The 18,198-nt window shown below is 44.4% G+C and overlaps 1 protein-coding gene across 1 annotated transcript in view; it reads right to left on the bottom strand.

Annotated features, from left to right (window-relative positions):
• The window catches only part of LOC144506254 (ensconsin-like), a 74,845-nt gene extending 59,303 nt beyond the window's left edge, over positions 1-15,542 (bottom strand). Inside the window, exon 1 of the mRNA XM_078232115.1 lies at positions 15,339-15,542. Within this exon, the coding sequence (XP_078088241.1) occupies positions 15,339-15,375 (37 nt within the window). The 5' untranslated portion in view covers positions 15,376-15,542. The remainder of the gene's footprint in view (positions 1-15,338) is intronic.
• Positions 15,543-18,198: the final 2,656 nt, after the last annotated feature.

Genomic DNA, 18,198 nt, shown 5'->3' with positions numbered 1-18,198 from the left:
CGACTTGTGACACTAATAAATAAACTTCAAACTTTAATTATTACATCTCTGACACTGACAGTAACTTCTTGAGTCCACACTTGCATAGTTATTCATAGAAATCCAGAGGTTGTTGCCGCCAATCTTGAAGTTAAGATAATTTACTTTTTTTTCCTCAAATTGCTATTAATACTTCTGTAACATTCTGATTAGAGAAACTACATTTTCTAAAGGAATACAATGTCCTGATTGGGTAAATTGCAAACCTCCTAGCTTTTGAATGACAATTGCTTTATCATGTTCCATGTCTAGTTGCATTTATTTTTTTCATTGTTGGCTTGCTCAGCAACAAAGGTATCTTAATAGATATGACATTGGTATTAATAAAGTGGATTACCTCAGCTACTCTACATAAAATCACTGCTTTTTTCAATGATTTTAACATGTTACCATCTCCAAATCTAAAGCAGGCAGAACTTTGATATTCATTGACCTTACTTCAATCCTTACCACTGAGTGAATCTAAATAATATTCCAACTAATACTGTGGAAAGGCAACCATTGTCTAACATGGCACAATTAAATGAATCCATGACTATTACATTCATTACTTATCTGAAGCTTCTTTTGACCAGTATACTTCCCTCAGGTTGATCAATATTATCATCTTCCCCTTCTGAACTGTCCATGTCATGCGTCTCCCTGAATACCCTGTAGTTCCGTTTTGGACAATTTACCATGTAATGATATTTAGAAATCATCTGCAACGCCAGTTAATAATTCCCAGACATTTCTGTGGTTCATTCTTCTGTTATTATTACTCCAGTCCTGTAATCTGCCAGATCCGCCAAAGTCTTCATCCTCATGTCTTTTGTCTGTGATTCCTGTTGTATCTGCTCCCCATATCCTAATGTTCTCAAACTGGAGCAAGCATCATAATACCGCTGACTATCCCATTTGTGCCACGATAATGACACCTCACCCAGGTTTTTTTTTTGAAGTTTCAGACATCTGATCCAAATGTTTCCGGGAATCTAACTTCAGTCAAGTCCACATGAGACACTTTAGCATAACCCAGCTATTTGAAAGAATACACTGAATTAGGGATTCCCATCTAGAATTTCTGCAATCTTTTAAATAGCCTGTTAAATCCATGACGTATTCTGCTATGGAATAACTGTCTGTCTTTCTAAATTTATCAAAGTCTATATCAATTTAATAGATCTTTCTTATAAATTGTATCCATAAATTGTAATACAATATCCAGATTATCCTCAGTGTCAAACTGATGAGCTTCTAGTTCCAAAGATACTGTGCACTTGATCCTGCTGTTGGTAGGAAACTACAGTGCCATGGCCAAACCTTGCTTTCTCTTTGGTAAAGACCTAACCTGTATTTATATATCTATTTAATTTTTCCAATGCTATTAAGGTCCAGACTCAGAAAACATTGGTGGGAAATCAGACCTGGACATTTTACACTTGACTTCAGTCATTCTTCTCAAAAGCGACCGATTGCCATCTTCTTCTGTCAAAATTCTTACTTTCTAGTGTTCACCCTTAGGCAACCATTCTCTGCTATCGGGTAAAATGGATCCACATCAGGAGGTGGAGCACAAAGCAAGAGACAATTCTTTTAGTTTGCTGAAAAAAAAGAGACACGTTGTCAAAGTCTTGCACTGATCAGGTCAATTCACTAGAATGCCAAATTGTAAAGGGGACAACAATTCATCCCGCATGAGGAGATTGGTTGGCAAGTGGACTGTGATTGGTGGAGGCGTTGCACTCTCTTCTCATGCAGTGCAAATTGTTGTTCCCTTTACAATTTGGTATTCTAACGAATTGACCTGATGAGTGCAAGACGAAAAGCTTTGACATGTTACATTTTTCAGCAATGTTCAAATTCTGTGCTCCCAAATGATAATTATTGACCTTGATAGTAGGTTTATTCACCCAGATACAGCCTCATGGATGTCTGGCTCATAACACTACCCCCCCGCCTCCCCGTTCCTTCAGACTCTCTTTATGATCCCAGTCTTTCATCAAACAATGCCCATCCCTTGTGCACCTTTAACAACATAATCAACAAACCATTCATACCATACAGCACAGGGGGACGTCATTGGGCTAGATTCTGGAAAGGGCTATCCCAGTTTCTTCTACTTCCCTTCTCTTTCACAATTACCCTCAAATTCTTCCTTGTCAAATATTTAATCCCTTTTGCGGCTGCTTCTGCCAACTGTGCAAGTGGCATGTTCCAGTTCACAACTTAGTGTTAAAAATATATATATTCTCCTCATTTCCCCCTTGGATGTTTCGACAGTCACCTTAAATCTATGTCCTTGGGTTAGCAACCCTCGTTATTTTATTCATTGATTTTTTTCCAGCATTTATTGCCTGTCCCAAACTGCCCTCCAATTCAGAGGATTCCATTGCTGTGGGTCTGGAGTCACATGTAGGCCAGACCAGGTAAGGTCGGCAGATTTCCTTCCCTAAAAGGCATTAGTGAACCAGGTGGGATTTTACAACAATTGACAATGGTCATCATTAGACTTTTTAATTCCAGATTTTTACTGAATGCTGCCATGGTGGGATTTGAACCCGGGTCCCCAGATCTTGCTCTGGGTCACTGGATTACTAGTCTAGTGATAATACCAATGTGCCACTCCCACCCTGAGCTTTATCAAAACTGTTTGTGATTTTGAACATCTCCATTGCATCTCATGAATCATGAATAATAGAATCCCTACAGTGCAGGAGGAGGCCATTTGGCCCATTGAGTCTGCCCCAACTTTCCAACAGAGCACCTTTACCCAGGCCTTATTCCTGTAACCTTATGTATTTACCCTGCTAATTCCCCATAACCTACACATCCTGGGACACTAAGGAGCAATTTAGCATGGCCAATCCACCTAACCTGCGCATCGTTGGACTGTGGGAGAAAACCGGAGCACCCGGAGGAAACTCACACAAACACGGGGAGAACGTGCAAACTCCACACAGACGGTCACCCAAGGCTGGAATCGAACCTGGGTCCGTGGCACTGTGAAGCAGCAGTGTTAACCTTCTCGGCTCTAAGGAGAATAATCCTAGCTTTTCCAGTCACTCTACATTCACTGAAATCTCCCATCCCAGGGATCATTCTGGTAAATCTCCTCCACACCCTCCCCAAGGTCTTGACATGCTTCCTAAAGTGCGATGCCCAGAATTGAACACAATACTCCATCCAGAGGATGCCTAATCACTAGAATTCCAAATGTTTAGCAAAATCTCCTTACTTTTGTGATCTCTGGCCTCTATTAATAAAGACAAAGGCTTTATTGTTTCTTATAAACAAATTTCCTTGCCAGTCCTGATACCTTCAGTGACTTCTATGGACCAAAACGACCAAGTTTCTCCCGTTCCTGATTAGCGCTTTAAAAGTTTCTTAATTTTCCTTTCAAAAAAAACACTTCTAATTTCACCAGTCGATCTCATTCTTAACTCTGTGATTATCCTCCTCATTGTTTATTACAGTCATCATCATGCAGCTCATCGCTCCCTTCTCAAGGGCAGCTAGGAATAAGCAATAAATAAATAATCACCTAGCCAGCAATTTCCCCATTGAATTAATAAAAAATGTGACTGAGTTGAATCACACATGGGACTACCTACTGAACCATCAAGAAAGCATAACTTGAACTAAACAAGAACAATTACATATTTTGCAAAGAAAATAATAGTAATGCTGTAGTTGTATAGAATGTTGGTTAGGCCACAGCTGGAGTAGTGTATGTAGTTCTGGTCACCTCACCTCACCTCTGCTCCAAGGAAAACAACCCCAGTCTATCAATTTTCTCTTCATAACTAAAACTCTCCAGTCCTGGCAACATCCCAGTAAACCTCCCCTGCACCCTTTCCAATGCTGTCATATCCCTCCGATAATGTGGATTCCAGAACTGCAAACAATACTCTAACTGTGGCCTAACCAATGTTTTATATAGTTCCAGCATAACCTCCTTGCTGTTAAACTCTATACCTCGGCTAATAAAGGCCAATATATCATATGCTTTCTTAACCACTTTATCCACCTGTCCTGCTACCTTAAGGAGCTAGTGTACACCAAGGTCCCTCTGATCCTTGATGCTTCCCAGGGTCTTGCCATTTATCATGTGTTCCCTTGCCTTGTTTGTCTTGCCCAAATGCATCACCTCACACTTATTCGGATTTAATTCCATTTTCCACTGATCGGCCCATCTGACCAGCCCGTCTAAATCCTCCTGTAACCGAAGGCAATCCTCCTCACTATTTATCACCTTACCAATTTTTGTATCATCTGCAAACCTACTGATCAGCCCTCCTACATTCAAGTCTAAATCATTTATATAAACCACAAACCGCAAGGACCTCAACACTGATCCACTGCACACACTCTTACAGTCAGAAAAACACCCCTTGACCATCAGCCTCTGTTTCCAGCCAATTCTGGATCCAATTTGCCAAATTTCCTTATTTTCCATGGGCTTTTATCTTCGCTATCAGTCTCTGATTTCAGGCCTTACCAAAAGCCTTGCTGAAGTTCAAGTAGACGGTGTCAAATGCGTTGCCGTCACCTACTCACCTGGTCATCTCTTTGAAAAATTCAATCAAGTTGGTCAGATATGACCTCCCCTTAACAAAACCAGGCTGACTGTTATTGATTAATCGCTGCCTCTCCAAATGTAGATTAATTCTATTTCTAGAATTGCTTCCAAAAGCTTCCCCACCATTTGAGGTTAGACTGACTGGTCTGTAGTTTCCTGATTTATCCCTTCGTCCCTCCTTGAATAATGGTACCACATTGGCTGTCCTCCAGTCCTCTGGCACCTCTGATGTGGCCAGAGAGGAATTGAACATTATGCCAGCACCCCTGCTATTTCTTCCCTTGCCTCACTCAACATTTCATCTGGCTCTGGAAATTTATCTACTTTTAAGCCTGCCAGACCACTCAGAATCTCCTCTCTGTCTATGTTAATTTCTTTAATTGTATCACAGTCCTTCTCTCTGATTTCTATACCCACATCATCTCTCTCACTAGTGAACACCGACACAAAGTATTCATTTAAAACCCTACTTACGTACTCCAGCTCCAGACACAAATTACCACTGTAGTCCTTAATAGGCCTTACTCTTTCCCGAGTTATCCTTTTACCCTTAAATGCACTTACAACAACCATCAAGGCCATACAGCGCAGAAGGAAGCCATCTGGCCCATTGCGTCTGCATCGATTCTCTGAAAGAGTATCTTATCCAGGCCTACCACTTGCCCTATCCACGTAACCCCACACATTTACCATGGCAAATCCGCCTAACCCACACATCTTTGAACTGTGGGAGGAAACCGCAGCACCCGGAGGAAATCCACGCAGACACGGGGAGAACGTGCAAACTCCACACAATCACCCAAGGCTGGAATTGAACCCAGGTCCTTGGCACTGTGAGGCAGCAGCAGTAACCACTGTGCCGTCCCCGATCCTAATTTCCTTTTCAAGTTTTCTCTTGCACATTCTGTACTCTCCTCAAGTGCTTCTGCTGTTTCGAGCCCTTGATGTCTGCCATGAGCCTCCCTTTTCCTTTTCATCCAATGCTGTATATTCTTCGATACAGTAAGAAGTTTAACAACACCAGGTTAAAGTCCAACAGGTTTATTTGGTAGCAAAAGCCACACTAGCTTTCGGAGCTGCAAGCCCCTTCTTCAGGTGAGTGGGAATTCTGTTCCCAAACAGAGCATATAAAGACACAAACTCATTTTATATGAATAATGGTAAGTGTTATTTTTCTCTTTTTGCTCTTGGTATTGTAGTTGTTGTTGTTGTACACTACAATAGTGTTTCTGTGTAATTTCTGTGGTTTATGGTTTGAAAAGGTTATATTCGGTAGTAACAAGGAGCAGGAAAGAAGGGCCCGAGAAAATTGGATATAATCTGAAACAAAACATCTTTCAAAAGTTTAATTTAAAGGGGTAAGACATGATAGGAGAGCTCCAAGCCGTGGTTTGCACCTCTTGCTCCATGTGGCAGGCTGGGGACAGTTCCAGTCCCCTGGGTCAGCAGGTGTGCAGGAAGTGTCTCCAGCTGCAGCTCCTGGAAGCTCGAGTTTCAGAGCTGGAGCGGTGGCTGGAGACAGTGTGGAGCATCCGCGAGTCAGAGAGTATCGTGGATAGCAGGTATAGAGAGTTGGTCACACCGCAGGCTCAGACTCCGCAGGCAGGAAGGGAATGGGTGACCACCAGACAGAGCAAAAGAGATAGGCAGGTAGTGCAGGAATCTCCTGTGGCCATTCCCTGCAAAACAGATATACAGCTTTGGATAAAGTTGAGGGAATGACCTCTCTCGGGAAAGCAGTAGCAGCAACCAAACTCGTTGCACCATGGTTGGTTCTGCTGCAGAGGGAAGGGGTAAAAAGTGTGCCAGTGAAATAGTTATAGGGGATTAAATTGTAAGGGGAATAGACAAGCGTTTCTGTGGCCGCAAATGAGACTCCAGGATGGTATGTTGTCTCCCTGGTGCGAGGATCAAGGATGTCTCGGAGCGGCTGCAGGACATTCTGAAGGGGAGGGCAAGCAGCTGGTGGCCGTAGTAATGTTGCTACAAATGACAGACGTAAAAAAAGGGATGAGGTCCTAAAAGCAGAATACAGGGAGCTAGGAAGAAAGTTAAGAAATCGTGATCTCAGGATTACTACCAGTGCCACGTGCTAGTCAGAGTAGAAATGACAGGATATATCAGATAAATACGTGACTGAAGAGATGGTGTCAGGGGGAGGGTTTCAGATTCCTGGGGCATTGGGACCGGTTCTGGGGGAGGTGGGACCTGTACAAATTGGACAGGTTACATCTGGGCAGGACTGGGACTGATGTCATAGAGTCATAGAGGTTTACAGCATGGAAACAGGCCCTTTGGTCCAACTTGCCCATGCCGCCCTTTTTTGTTTAAAACCCCTAAGCTAATCCCAATTGCCCGCATTTGACCCATATCCCTCTATACCCATCGTACCCATGTAACTATCTAAATGCTTTTTAAAAGATAAAATTGTACCCGCCTCTACTACTACCTCTGGCAGCTTGTTCCAGACACTCACCACCCTCTGTGAAAAAATTGCCCCTCTGGACACTTTTGTATCTCTCCCCTCTCACCTTAGAACATAGAACATTACAGCGCAGTACAGGCCCTTCGGCCCTCGATGTTGCACCGACCAGTGGAACCAATCTAAAGCCCCTCTAATCTATATGTTTATCCAATAACCATTTGAATGCTCTTAATGTTGACGAGTCCACTACTGCTGCAGGCAGGGCATTCCACGCCCTTACTACTCTCTGAGTAAAGAACCTACCTCTAACATCTGTCCTATATCTCTCACCCCTCAATTTAAAGCTATGTCCCCTCGTGCTAGCTATCACCATCCGAGGAAAAAGGCTCTCACTATCCACCCTATCTAATCCTCTGATCATCTTGTATGCCTCGAAGTCACCTCTCAACCTTCTTCTCTCTAACGAAAACAACCTCAAGCCCCTCAGCCTTTCCTCATACGATTTTCCCACCATACCCCGCGTGCTGGCTGAGCGCGCGGGGACGACCGTCCGGCGCGCGGCCAAAGCCATCCTAGACCTTAGGACGGTCGTGCTCGGCCCTGAAACTGCACGCAAACTCGAGGCGGCGCAGGTGTGCGGTGGGATCCCGCCCGAGCGTTCCCCTGTTAGGACAGAATTCCACATTGGCCCAAAACCTCAACCCCCCCTCCTCGGGTCAGGTGCCCCACAGCCTGAGCCGCCTCGCGGAAATGTCCTCCGTGCCTTTTTCTACCGCGCGGAGGCGTTTCCTGTGCGGGCTGCTGCTGCACACCTTCCACTACCGCCTCCTTGCTGTCGCACGGATACACCTTGGCGGCTGCCGGGTGGCGGAGGTCCCCGCTGGAGGTCCCTCTACGGAGGGATCTCCCCCAATTACGTCGGGGACCTGGGGTGGAGGGTGATGCATGCAGCGGTGCCGCACAACCGTAGGATTCACTGGTTCACGGGCTCCAAAGACTGCCCTTTCTGCGGCCTTGTGGAGTCCGTGGACCATGTCTATGTTGAGTGTCTTAGGCTGCACTCCCTTTATGTTTTCCTAAAGAACGTTTTATTGATGTTTTGTTTGCACTTCAGTTCCACGCTCCTGATCTACGGACACCCGGTGCGGAGAGGGGAGGGTCGGGATGGCGACCTCCTCGTGAACCTGCTCCTGGGCCTGGCGAAACGCGCCATTTACCGGTCCAGGCAGCGGGCGATCGAGGGGGCCGTCCATCCTGACTGTCTTCCCCTCTACCGCGGCTACGTTCGCGGCCAGGTGTCCCTGGAGAGGGAGCATGCGGTGTCCACGGGCCCAGTTGACGTCTTCCATGCCCGCTGGGCACCGCAGGGGTTGGGGTGCGTTATCGACCCTAATAATCACATTTTAATTTGATGTTTTTAAGTTTCCTTTGTACTTTGATTTCTGTTCGGGCTGTTCCCCCTCCTTTTTTGGGGAGCTGCCCCTTTTACTTTGTCCTGACTTAATCTGAGTTTGTTTATTTGGTTTGACCTAAAAAGAGGGCAACATCCTGGTAAATCTCCTCTGCACCCTTTCCAATGCTTCCACATCTTTCCTATAATGCAGCGACCAGAACTGTACGCAATACTCCAAATGCGGCCGCACCAGAGTTTTGTACAGTTGCAACATGACCTCCTGGCTCCGAAACTCAATCCCTCTACCAATAAAAGCTAACACACCGTACGCCTTCTTAACAACCCTATCAACCTGGGTGCCAACTTTCAGGGATCTATGCACATGGACACCCAGATCCCTCTGTTCATCCACACTACCAAGTATCTTACCATTAGCCCAGTACTCTGTATTCCTGTTACTCCTTCCAAAGTGAATCACCTTACACTTTTCCGCATTAAACTCCATTTGCCACCTCTCAGCCCAGCTCTGCAGCTTATCTATGTCCATCTGTAACCTGCCACTTCCCTCCGCGCTGTCTACAACTCCACCGACTTTAGTGCCATCCGCAAATTTACTAATCCATCCTTCTACGCCCTCATCCAGGTCATTAATAAAAATGACAAACAGCAGTGGCCCCAAAACAGATCCTTGCGGTACACCACTATTAATTGAACTCCAGGATGAATATTTCCCATCAACCACCACCCTTTGTTTTCTTACAGCTAGCCAATTCCTGATCCAAACCACTAAATCACCCTCAATCCCATGTGTCCGTATTTTCTGCAAAAGCTTACCATGGGGAACCTTAAACCTATGTCCTCTAGTTTTAGACTCCCCTACCTTTGGGAAAAGATATTGACTATCTACCTTGTCTATGCCCCTCATTATTTTATAGACCTCTATAAGGTCACCCCTCAGATTCCTACGCTCCAGAGAAAAAAGTCCCAGTCTATTCAGCCTCTCCTTATAACTCAATCCATCAAGTCCCGGTAGCATCCTAGTAAATCTTTTCTGCACTCTTTCTAGTTTAATAATATCCTTTCTATAATAGGCTGACCAGAATTACACACAGTATTCCAAGTGTGGCCTTACCAATGTCTTGTACAACTTCAACAAGACGTCCCAACTCCTGTATTCAATGTTCTGACTGATGAAACCAAGCATGCCGAATGCCTTCTTCACCACTCTGTCCACCTGTGACTCCACTTTCAAGGAGCTATGAACATGTACCCCTCATTCTCTTTGTTCTGTAACTCTCCCCAACGCCCTACCATTAACTAAGTAAGTCCTGCCCTGGTTCAATCTACCAAAATGCATCACCTCGCATTTGTCTAAATTAAACTCCATCTGCCATTCGTCAGCCCACTGGCCCAATTGATCAAGATCCCGTTGCAATTGGAGATAACTTTCTTCACTGTCCACTATGCCACCAATCTTGGTGTCATCTGCAAACTTACTAACCATGCCCTCTATATTCTCATCCAAATCATTAATATAAATGACAAATAACAATGGGCCCAGCACTGATCCCTGAGGCACACCGCTGGTCACAGGCCTCCAGTTTGAAAAACAACTCTGTCCAACCACTCTCTGGCTTCTGTCAAGAAGCCAATTTTGTATCCATTTAGATACCTCACCCTGGATCCAGTGAGATTTAACTTTATGCAACAACCTTAGGTTGGACGGCACGGTAGCACAGTGGTTAGCACTGTTGCTTCACAGCTCCAGGGACCTGGGTTCGATTCCCGGCTTGGGTCACTGTCTGTGTGGAGTTTGCACATTCTCCTCGTGTCTGTGTGGGTTTCCTCCGGGTGCTCCGGTTTCCTCCCACAGTCCAAAGATGTGGGGGTTAGGTTGATTGACCGTGCTAAAAATTGCCCTTAGTGTCCTGGGATGCGTAGGTTAGAGGGATTAGTGGATAATTATGTAGGGATATGGGGGTAGGGCCTGGGTGGGATTGTGGTCGGTGCAGACTCGATGGGCCGAATGGCCTCTTTCTGTGCTGTAGGGTTTCTAAGTTCTAAGTTTCTAACAACCTACCATGCGGTACCTTGTCAAAGGCCTTGCTAAAGTCCATCAACTGCACTGTCCTCATCTACCTTCTTGGTTACCCCTTCAAAAAACTCAATCAAATTTGTGAGACATGATTTTCCACTCACAAAGCCATGCTGACTGTCCCTAATCAGTCCCTGCATCTCTAAATGCCTGTAGATCCTGTCTCTCAAAATACCTTCCAACAATTTACCCACCACAGATGTGAGGCTCACTGGCCTATAGTTCCCAGGCTTTTCCCTGCAGCCCTTTTTAAACAAAGGCACAACATTTGCCACTCTCCAATCTTCAGGCACCTCACCCGTGACTATCGATGATTCAAATATCTCGGCTAGGGGACTCGCAATTTCCTCCATAGCCTCCCACAACGTCCTGGGATATACTTCATCAGGTCCCGGGGATTTATCTACCTTGATGCGCTTTAAGACTTCCAGCACTTCCTTCTCTGTAATATGTACACTCCTCAAAACATCACTATTTATTTCCCCAAGTTCCCTAACATCCATGCATTTCTCAACAGTAAATACTGATGAGAAATATTCATTTATGTTCTAGGGGGAGTGTTTGCTAGAGCAGTTGGGGAGGGTTTAAACTAATATGCCAGGGGGATGGGAACCTATGTAAGGAGTCAGAAGGAGGGAGCAAGGACAAAAAATCAGGAAAAAAGTTAAAAGGAAGGAGAACTCAGGAGATGTTGTTAATGGAAGTGTTAGAATTCAAAAAAGAAGGTACAAAAACTAGCATAAGGGCACTTTATCTGAATGCTCGTAGCATTCGAAACAAGGTAAATGAGTTGATGGCACAAATCATTGCGAACGAGTATGATCTGGTGGCCATTACAGAGACATGGTTGCAGGATGGTCACGACTGGAAGTTAAATATCCAGGGGTATCAGACTGTTCGGAGGGACCGACAGGAAGGTAAGGGAGGTGGTGTAGCTCTGATATTTAAGGACGACATCAGGGCGGTAGTGAGAGGTGATATACGTTCTTTGGGAAAAAAGGTTGAATCCATTTGGGTGGAGTTAGAAATAGTAAGGAGAAAAAGTCACTGATAGGCGTAGTCTTTCGGCCACCAAATCATATCATGGTGGGGCAAGAAATAAACAAAGAAATAACTGATGCATGTAAAAATGGTACAGCAATTATCATGGGGGATTTTAATCTACATGTCCATTGGTCAAACCAGGTCGGTCAAGACAGCCTTGAGGAGGAGTTCATAGAATGCATCCGCGATAGCTTCCTTGAACAGTACGAGGGAGCAGCTATCCTAGATCTGGTCCTGTGTCATGAGATAGGAAAAATTAATGATCTTACAGTTAGGGATCCTCTCGGGAGGGAGCAGGCTATCCTAGATCTGGTCCTGTGTAATGAAATAGGAAAAATTAATGATCTTACAGTTAGGGATCCTCTCAGAAGAAGCGATCACAGTATGGTTGAATTTAAAATACAGATGGAGCGTGAGAAGGTAAAATCCAATACCAGTGTCTTGTGCTTAAACAAAGGAGACTACAAAGGGATGAGGGAGGCGTTGGCTAAGGTAGACTGGAAGCAAAAACTTTATGGTGGAACAATTGAGGAACATTGGGGGACTTTCAAAGCAATCTTTCACAGTGCTCAGGAAGGACTGTAGAAAAAGAGATAATCAGCCATGGATACCTAAGGAAATAAAGAAAGATAACAAATTGAAAGAAAAGGCATAAGAAGTGGCAAAGATTAGTGGGAAACTAGAGGATTGGGAAATCTTTAAAAGTCAACAGGAAGCCACGAAAACAGCTATAAAGAAAAGTAAGATCGATTATGAGAGTAAACTAGTTCAGAATATAAAAACAGATAGCAAAAGTTTCTACAAATATATAAAACACAAAAGAGTGGCTAAAGTAAACATTGGTCCTTTAGAGGATGAGAAGGGGGATGTAATAACTGGAAATAAGAAGCATTGAACAGGTATTTTGTGTCGGTCTTCACAGTGGAAGACACAAATAACATGCCAAAAATTGACGACAGGAAGGCTATGGCAGGTGAGGACCTAGAAACTATTATCACAAAAGAGGTAGTGTTGGGCAAGTTAATGGGGCTAAAGGTAGACAAGTCTCCTGGCCCTGATGGAATGCATCCCAGGGTACGAAAAGAGATGGCCAAAATTCGCTGAACTCTGGGGTGGTTCCTGCAGATTGAAAAACAGCAAATGTGACGCCACTGTTTAAAAAAGGAGGTAGACAAAAGGCAGGTAACTATAGGCCGGTTAGCTTAACTTCTGTAGTAGGGAAAATGCTTGAATCTATCATCAAGGAAGAAATAGCAAGACATCTGGATATAAATTGTCCCATTGGTAAGATGCAGTATGGGTTCATGAAGGGCAGGTCATGTTTGATTAATTTGGTGGAATTCTTTGAGAACATTATATGCGCAGTGGATGTGGTGTATCTGGATTTTCAGAAGGCATTTGACAAGGTGCCGCACCAAAGACTGCTACATAAGATAAAGCTGCACGGTGTTACGGGTAATGTATCATCATGGATAGAGGATTGGTTAATGAACAGAAAGCAAAGAGTGGGGTAAATGGGTGTTTTTCTGGTTGGCGATCAGTGACTAGTGGTGTGCCTCAGGGATCAGTGTTGGGACCGCAATTGTTTACGATTTACATAGATGATTTGGAGTTGGGGACCAAGTGTAGTGTGTCAAAATTCGCAGATGACACTAAGATGAGTGGCAAAGTGTGCAGAGGACGCTGAAAGTCTGCAAAGGGATATAAATAGCCTAAGTGAGTGGGTGAGGGTCTGGCAGATGGAGTACAATGTTGGTAAATGTGAGGTCATCCATTTTGGTAGGAATAACAGCAAAATGGACTTTATTTAAATGGTAAAAAATTGCAGCATGCTGCTGTGCAGAGGGACCTGGGTGTCCTTGTGCAAGAATCACAAGAAGTTGGTTTGCAGGTGCAGCAGGTAATTAAGGCGGCAAATGGAATTTTGTCCTTTATTGCTAGAAGGATGGAGTTTAAAAACAGTGCGGTTATGTTGCAGCTGTATAAGGTGCTGGTGAGGCCACACCTGGAGTACTGTGTACAGTTTTGGTCTCCTTACTTGAGAAAGGATAAACTGGCAGTGAAGGCGTGCAGAGGAGATTCACTAGGTTGATTCTGGAGTTGAGAGGGTTGGCTTATGAGGAGAGATTGAGCAAACTGGGGCTATACTCACTGGAATTCAGAAGAATGAGGGGAGATCTTATAGAATCATATAAGATTATGAAGGGAATAGATAAGATAGAAGCAGGGAAGTTGTTTCCATTGGTGGGTGAAACTAGAACTAGGGGGCATGGCCTCAAAATAAGGGGGAGCAGATTTAGGACTGAGTTGAGGAGGAATTTCTTCACACAAAGAGTTGTGAATCTGTGGAATTCCCTGCCCAGTGAAGCAGTTGAGGCTGCTTCATTGAATGTTTTTAAGACAAGGATAGATAAATTTCTGAACAGTAAAGGAATTAAGGGTTATGGTGAGCGGGCAGGTGAGTGGCGCTGAGTCCACGAAAAGATCAGCCATGATCTTATTGAATGGCGGAGCAGGCTCAAGGGGCCAGATGGCCTACTCCTGCACCTAGTTCTCATGTTCTTATGTTAAAAGCAGCCAGCATAATTAAGGACCCTACACACCCTGGACATATTCTCTTCCACCTTCTTCCATTGGGAAAAAGATACAAAAGTCTGAGGTCATGTGCCAACCGAGTCAAGAACAGCTTCTTCCCTGCTGCTGTCAGACTTTTGAATGGACCTACCTTGCATTAAGTTGATCTTCCTCTACACCCTAGCTATGACTGTAACACTACATTCTGCACTCTCTCCTTTCCTTCTCTACGAACGGTATGCTTTGTCTGTATAGCGCACAAGAAACAATACTTTTCACTGTATGTTAATATATGTGACAATAATAAATCAAATCAAGAAATCAAAATGCTCCTCCACTGATCCATCAAACACTTCACCGGCTTCATAACCTAAAGTGAAGTCCAGGTTCGCCCGCTTCCTTGTCGGACCTTCAGAGCTTGTGGGAAATGCTGTGGGACGGGTGTAGAGATGTGCAGCCTAAAAGTTCTCCGGGAAACATTTTAAGAATTCTGCTCCCGCTAAGTCTTTCACACTATGATTACCCCAGTTAATGTTGGGGAAGTTGAACCCCCCACCCCCACTACTATCACTACTCTATTATTGCTAATGTACCATGGGACAATATGAATCCCAAACAGACTGGACGTGTTAACTGTCATTTCAAAGAGAATTGAGGGAGCATCACCTCACATCTCAACCCACCTCAAGCAGGCTGCACATTTCTACACCAGTCCCACAGCATCTCCCACTCAGAGCACAAGCCTCAACCTGCCCCAGGTCAAGGACAGGTTACCCTTGGGGGCGACAGTGACAAATAAACCTCTGGAGATGTTCCCCATTTTAAACACCTGGACTCCACACCACATGCAAAAAAAAGGAAAGTAATGAAAAAACCAAAATAAAACCACACCTGCTTCATTTGAGGAAGGGAGTCAGTTAAAAGGCACAAACTTATTTCTATTTGTGAAGGTTGCAGAGGAAGGAAAAAGATACCCTGGATTGAATTACCCCTTCTGCCAAATCTAAATGATTCAATCCAATCCCATTCAATTGTATCACTGAATCGCTGCCAGTGTAACATTGCTGTGCCTCTGCTGCTGTATTGTCCTCTGTACACTCAGCCCCTCTCCCGGGCAGGGGGAGCTGCGGCTGCAGCAGCCGCTCCCCCGGGGGAAGCAGGGCTGGGCTGCCGGCTGCTGCGCGCTGCGCTGCCCGCTTCTCCCTACCTGCTCGCCGGGGGGAAGCTGTGAGCAGCCCCGCCATCTTCTCCCCTCCTCGGCCGCTGGTCCTCCCGGCAGAAAGCGCACTGCGGCAGCCCCCAGCCCCGGGGGAGACAGACAGAGACTGAGACACAGAGCCCGGGACACAGACACAGAGCCCGGGCAGCAGCAAAACGCGCCCCCCCCCCCCTCTTCTGGGTGTGTGTATCTGTGAACCCCGACAGCAGCACTGAGATCTTCTTCAGTGTGTAGAGGATTTAACAATGCCTCCCCCACCGTCTGCACATGCAAAGAGATCTGTTCAAGAAGCCACAGACTTGTGTTACATGTTGATGTATGTTTAGGAATGTAAATACTGTGTTACATGTTGATGTATGTTAAGGAGTTTACATACCCATGTATCAATGTGGAAACATGTTTAGGAATGTATAGACCTGTATAATACATGTGGCAGTGTGTTTAGGAATGAATAGACCTGTGTATACATGTAGAGGTGTGTTTTGGCGTGTACATGCGTGTGTGTGTATGTGTGTATATATATATATAGGTGTGTTTAGGAATGTATATACCTGTGTATACATATAGGGGTGTGCTTCGGAATATATAGACCTTTGTATACATGTAGTGATGTGTTTTGGCATGTCTACACCTGTGTAAATATGTAGAGGTGTGTTTTGGCATGTACATACCTGTGCAAATATGGAGCGGTGTTTTGGCATGTACTTACCTGTGTATACATGTAGAGGTGTGTTTTGGCATGAACATACCAAAATGGATCACAGCCCATTAAGCATTTTTTGAGCTTTAGTCCCCGTTGTAATGCAGGAAACATGGCAACCAATTTGTGTACAGCAAACTCCCACAAACAGCTGTGTGATAATGACCAGAGCAGATTTTTAATGCAAACACCTGTGTATACATGTAGAGATGTGCTTTGGGAATGTATAGACCTGTGTATACATGTAAAGTGTGTTTTGGCATGTACATGCCTGTATACATATAGGGGTGTGTTTAGGAATGTATAGACCTATGTATACATGTAGCAATGTGTTTTGGCATGTGCATACCTGTGTAAATATGGAGCGATGTGTTTTGGCATTTATATACCTGTGTAAATGCTGGAAATCTGAAATAAAAAACAGAAATGCTGGGCATACCCGGCAGGTTAACCAGCATCAGTGGAGAGAACCAGAGTTCACATTTCAGATCAATAATTTTCATCAGAACTCTGTTCTTCAGCATGAGCGAAAATAATTTTCTATTTCAGTGGCTGACCAAACATATACTGAACTGTTTAAAAAAGGGCTTTGTAAAGACAAGCAAAGATACCGACTAAAGACAGCTGCCACAAGTCACCCAATGCCTGGCATTGCAAGTTGGCCAGCTTCTGGAAAGTTCCACTGTGAATTGCAATTCAGACATGCCACAGAATCCTCTGGAATATCACACATGAGGATGTCAAGAAGTACTTCAAATTGATTTATTGAAATGTGCAAGACATAGCATGTGCTTATCTATAAGATTATGTCTCCAGTGGAGACAGAAGATCGACTAGAAAACCAATTACATGGAGAGATGTTTCCCTCTCTCATCAACATGGATAATGACTGGATTATTAGAACCCACTGAGGAAAATATATTAAAGAGGTAAAATATATTAAAAAGGTAAACACAAGTTCTGACTGTCACAACAGATACACACACACAAATACTTAGGTGCAAATACAAGTTACAAAGTATAGGGGGTTAATTTTTGGCCAAATTGATATTGAACAACAAAAGTGATGTCATGTGAGGATATCACTGCAACAATATACGTTGGAGTCGGGCTGCCTGGTGAACTCTGAAAGCTTTGGCCCTTATCTCAGGTGCAGTACATCTGCCAGCCCTCTCAGTGAGTGCTGAAGGCAAGCCTTGGCATTCATAGAATGGGGAACTCACTGTGCAATGGGTTAACTTACGAGTGCCAATCAGTGGTACAAGCATACATCACAAGTTAAGTAACTGAGCATTATTGGCTCTTGCATCAAGGCTAAGGGATGTTAATCAGGAAGAGGGTCTAATAGGTCACTGAACTGGTAAACCACAAACCTTGGACAATGCTCTGGGGTTCCAGGTTCAAGTTCCATAGTAGATGGTTAAATATGAATTCTAAAGTAACTTCCTGTGGCAGCATAGAACATTACAGCGCAGTACCGTCCCTTCGGCCCTCGATGTTGCGCCGACCTGTGAAACCAATCTAAAGCCCATCTAACCTACACTATTCCAATATCATCCATATGTTTATCCAATGACTATTTAAATGCCCTTAATGTTGGCGAGTCCACTACTGTTGCAGGCAGGGCATTCCACGCCCTTACTACTCTCTGAGTAAAGAACCTACCTCTGACATCTGTCCTATATCTATCATCCCTCAATTTAAAGCCATGTCCCCTCGTGCTAGCCATCACCATCTGAGGAAAAAGGCTCTCACTGTCCACCCTATCTAATCCTCTGATCATCTTGTATGCCTCTATTAAGTCACCTCTTAACCTTCTTCTCTCTAACAAAAACAGCCTCAAGTCCCTCAGCCTTTCCTCATAAGACCTTCCCACCATACCAGGCAACATCCTGGTAAATCTCCTCTGCACCCTTTCCAATGCTTCCACATCCTTCCTATAATGCAGCAACCAGAACTGTACGCAATACTCCAAGTGCGGCCGCACCAGGGTTTTGTACAGCTGCAAGATGACCTCATGGCTCCGAAACTCAATCCCTCTACCAATAAAAGCTAACACACTGTACACCTTCTTAACAACCCTATCAAGCTGGGTGCCAACTTTCAGGGATCTATGCACATGGACACCGAGATCTCTCTGCTCATCCA

This window comes from Mustelus asterias, chromosome 17 (genome assembly GCF_964213995.1).
Source record: "Mustelus asterias chromosome 17, sMusAst1.hap1.1, whole genome shotgun sequence".
Classification (NCBI taxonomy): domain Eukaryota; kingdom Metazoa; phylum Chordata; class Chondrichthyes; order Carcharhiniformes; family Triakidae; genus Mustelus; species Mustelus asterias.
This window is presented reverse-complemented; position numbering and strand designations above follow the sequence as displayed.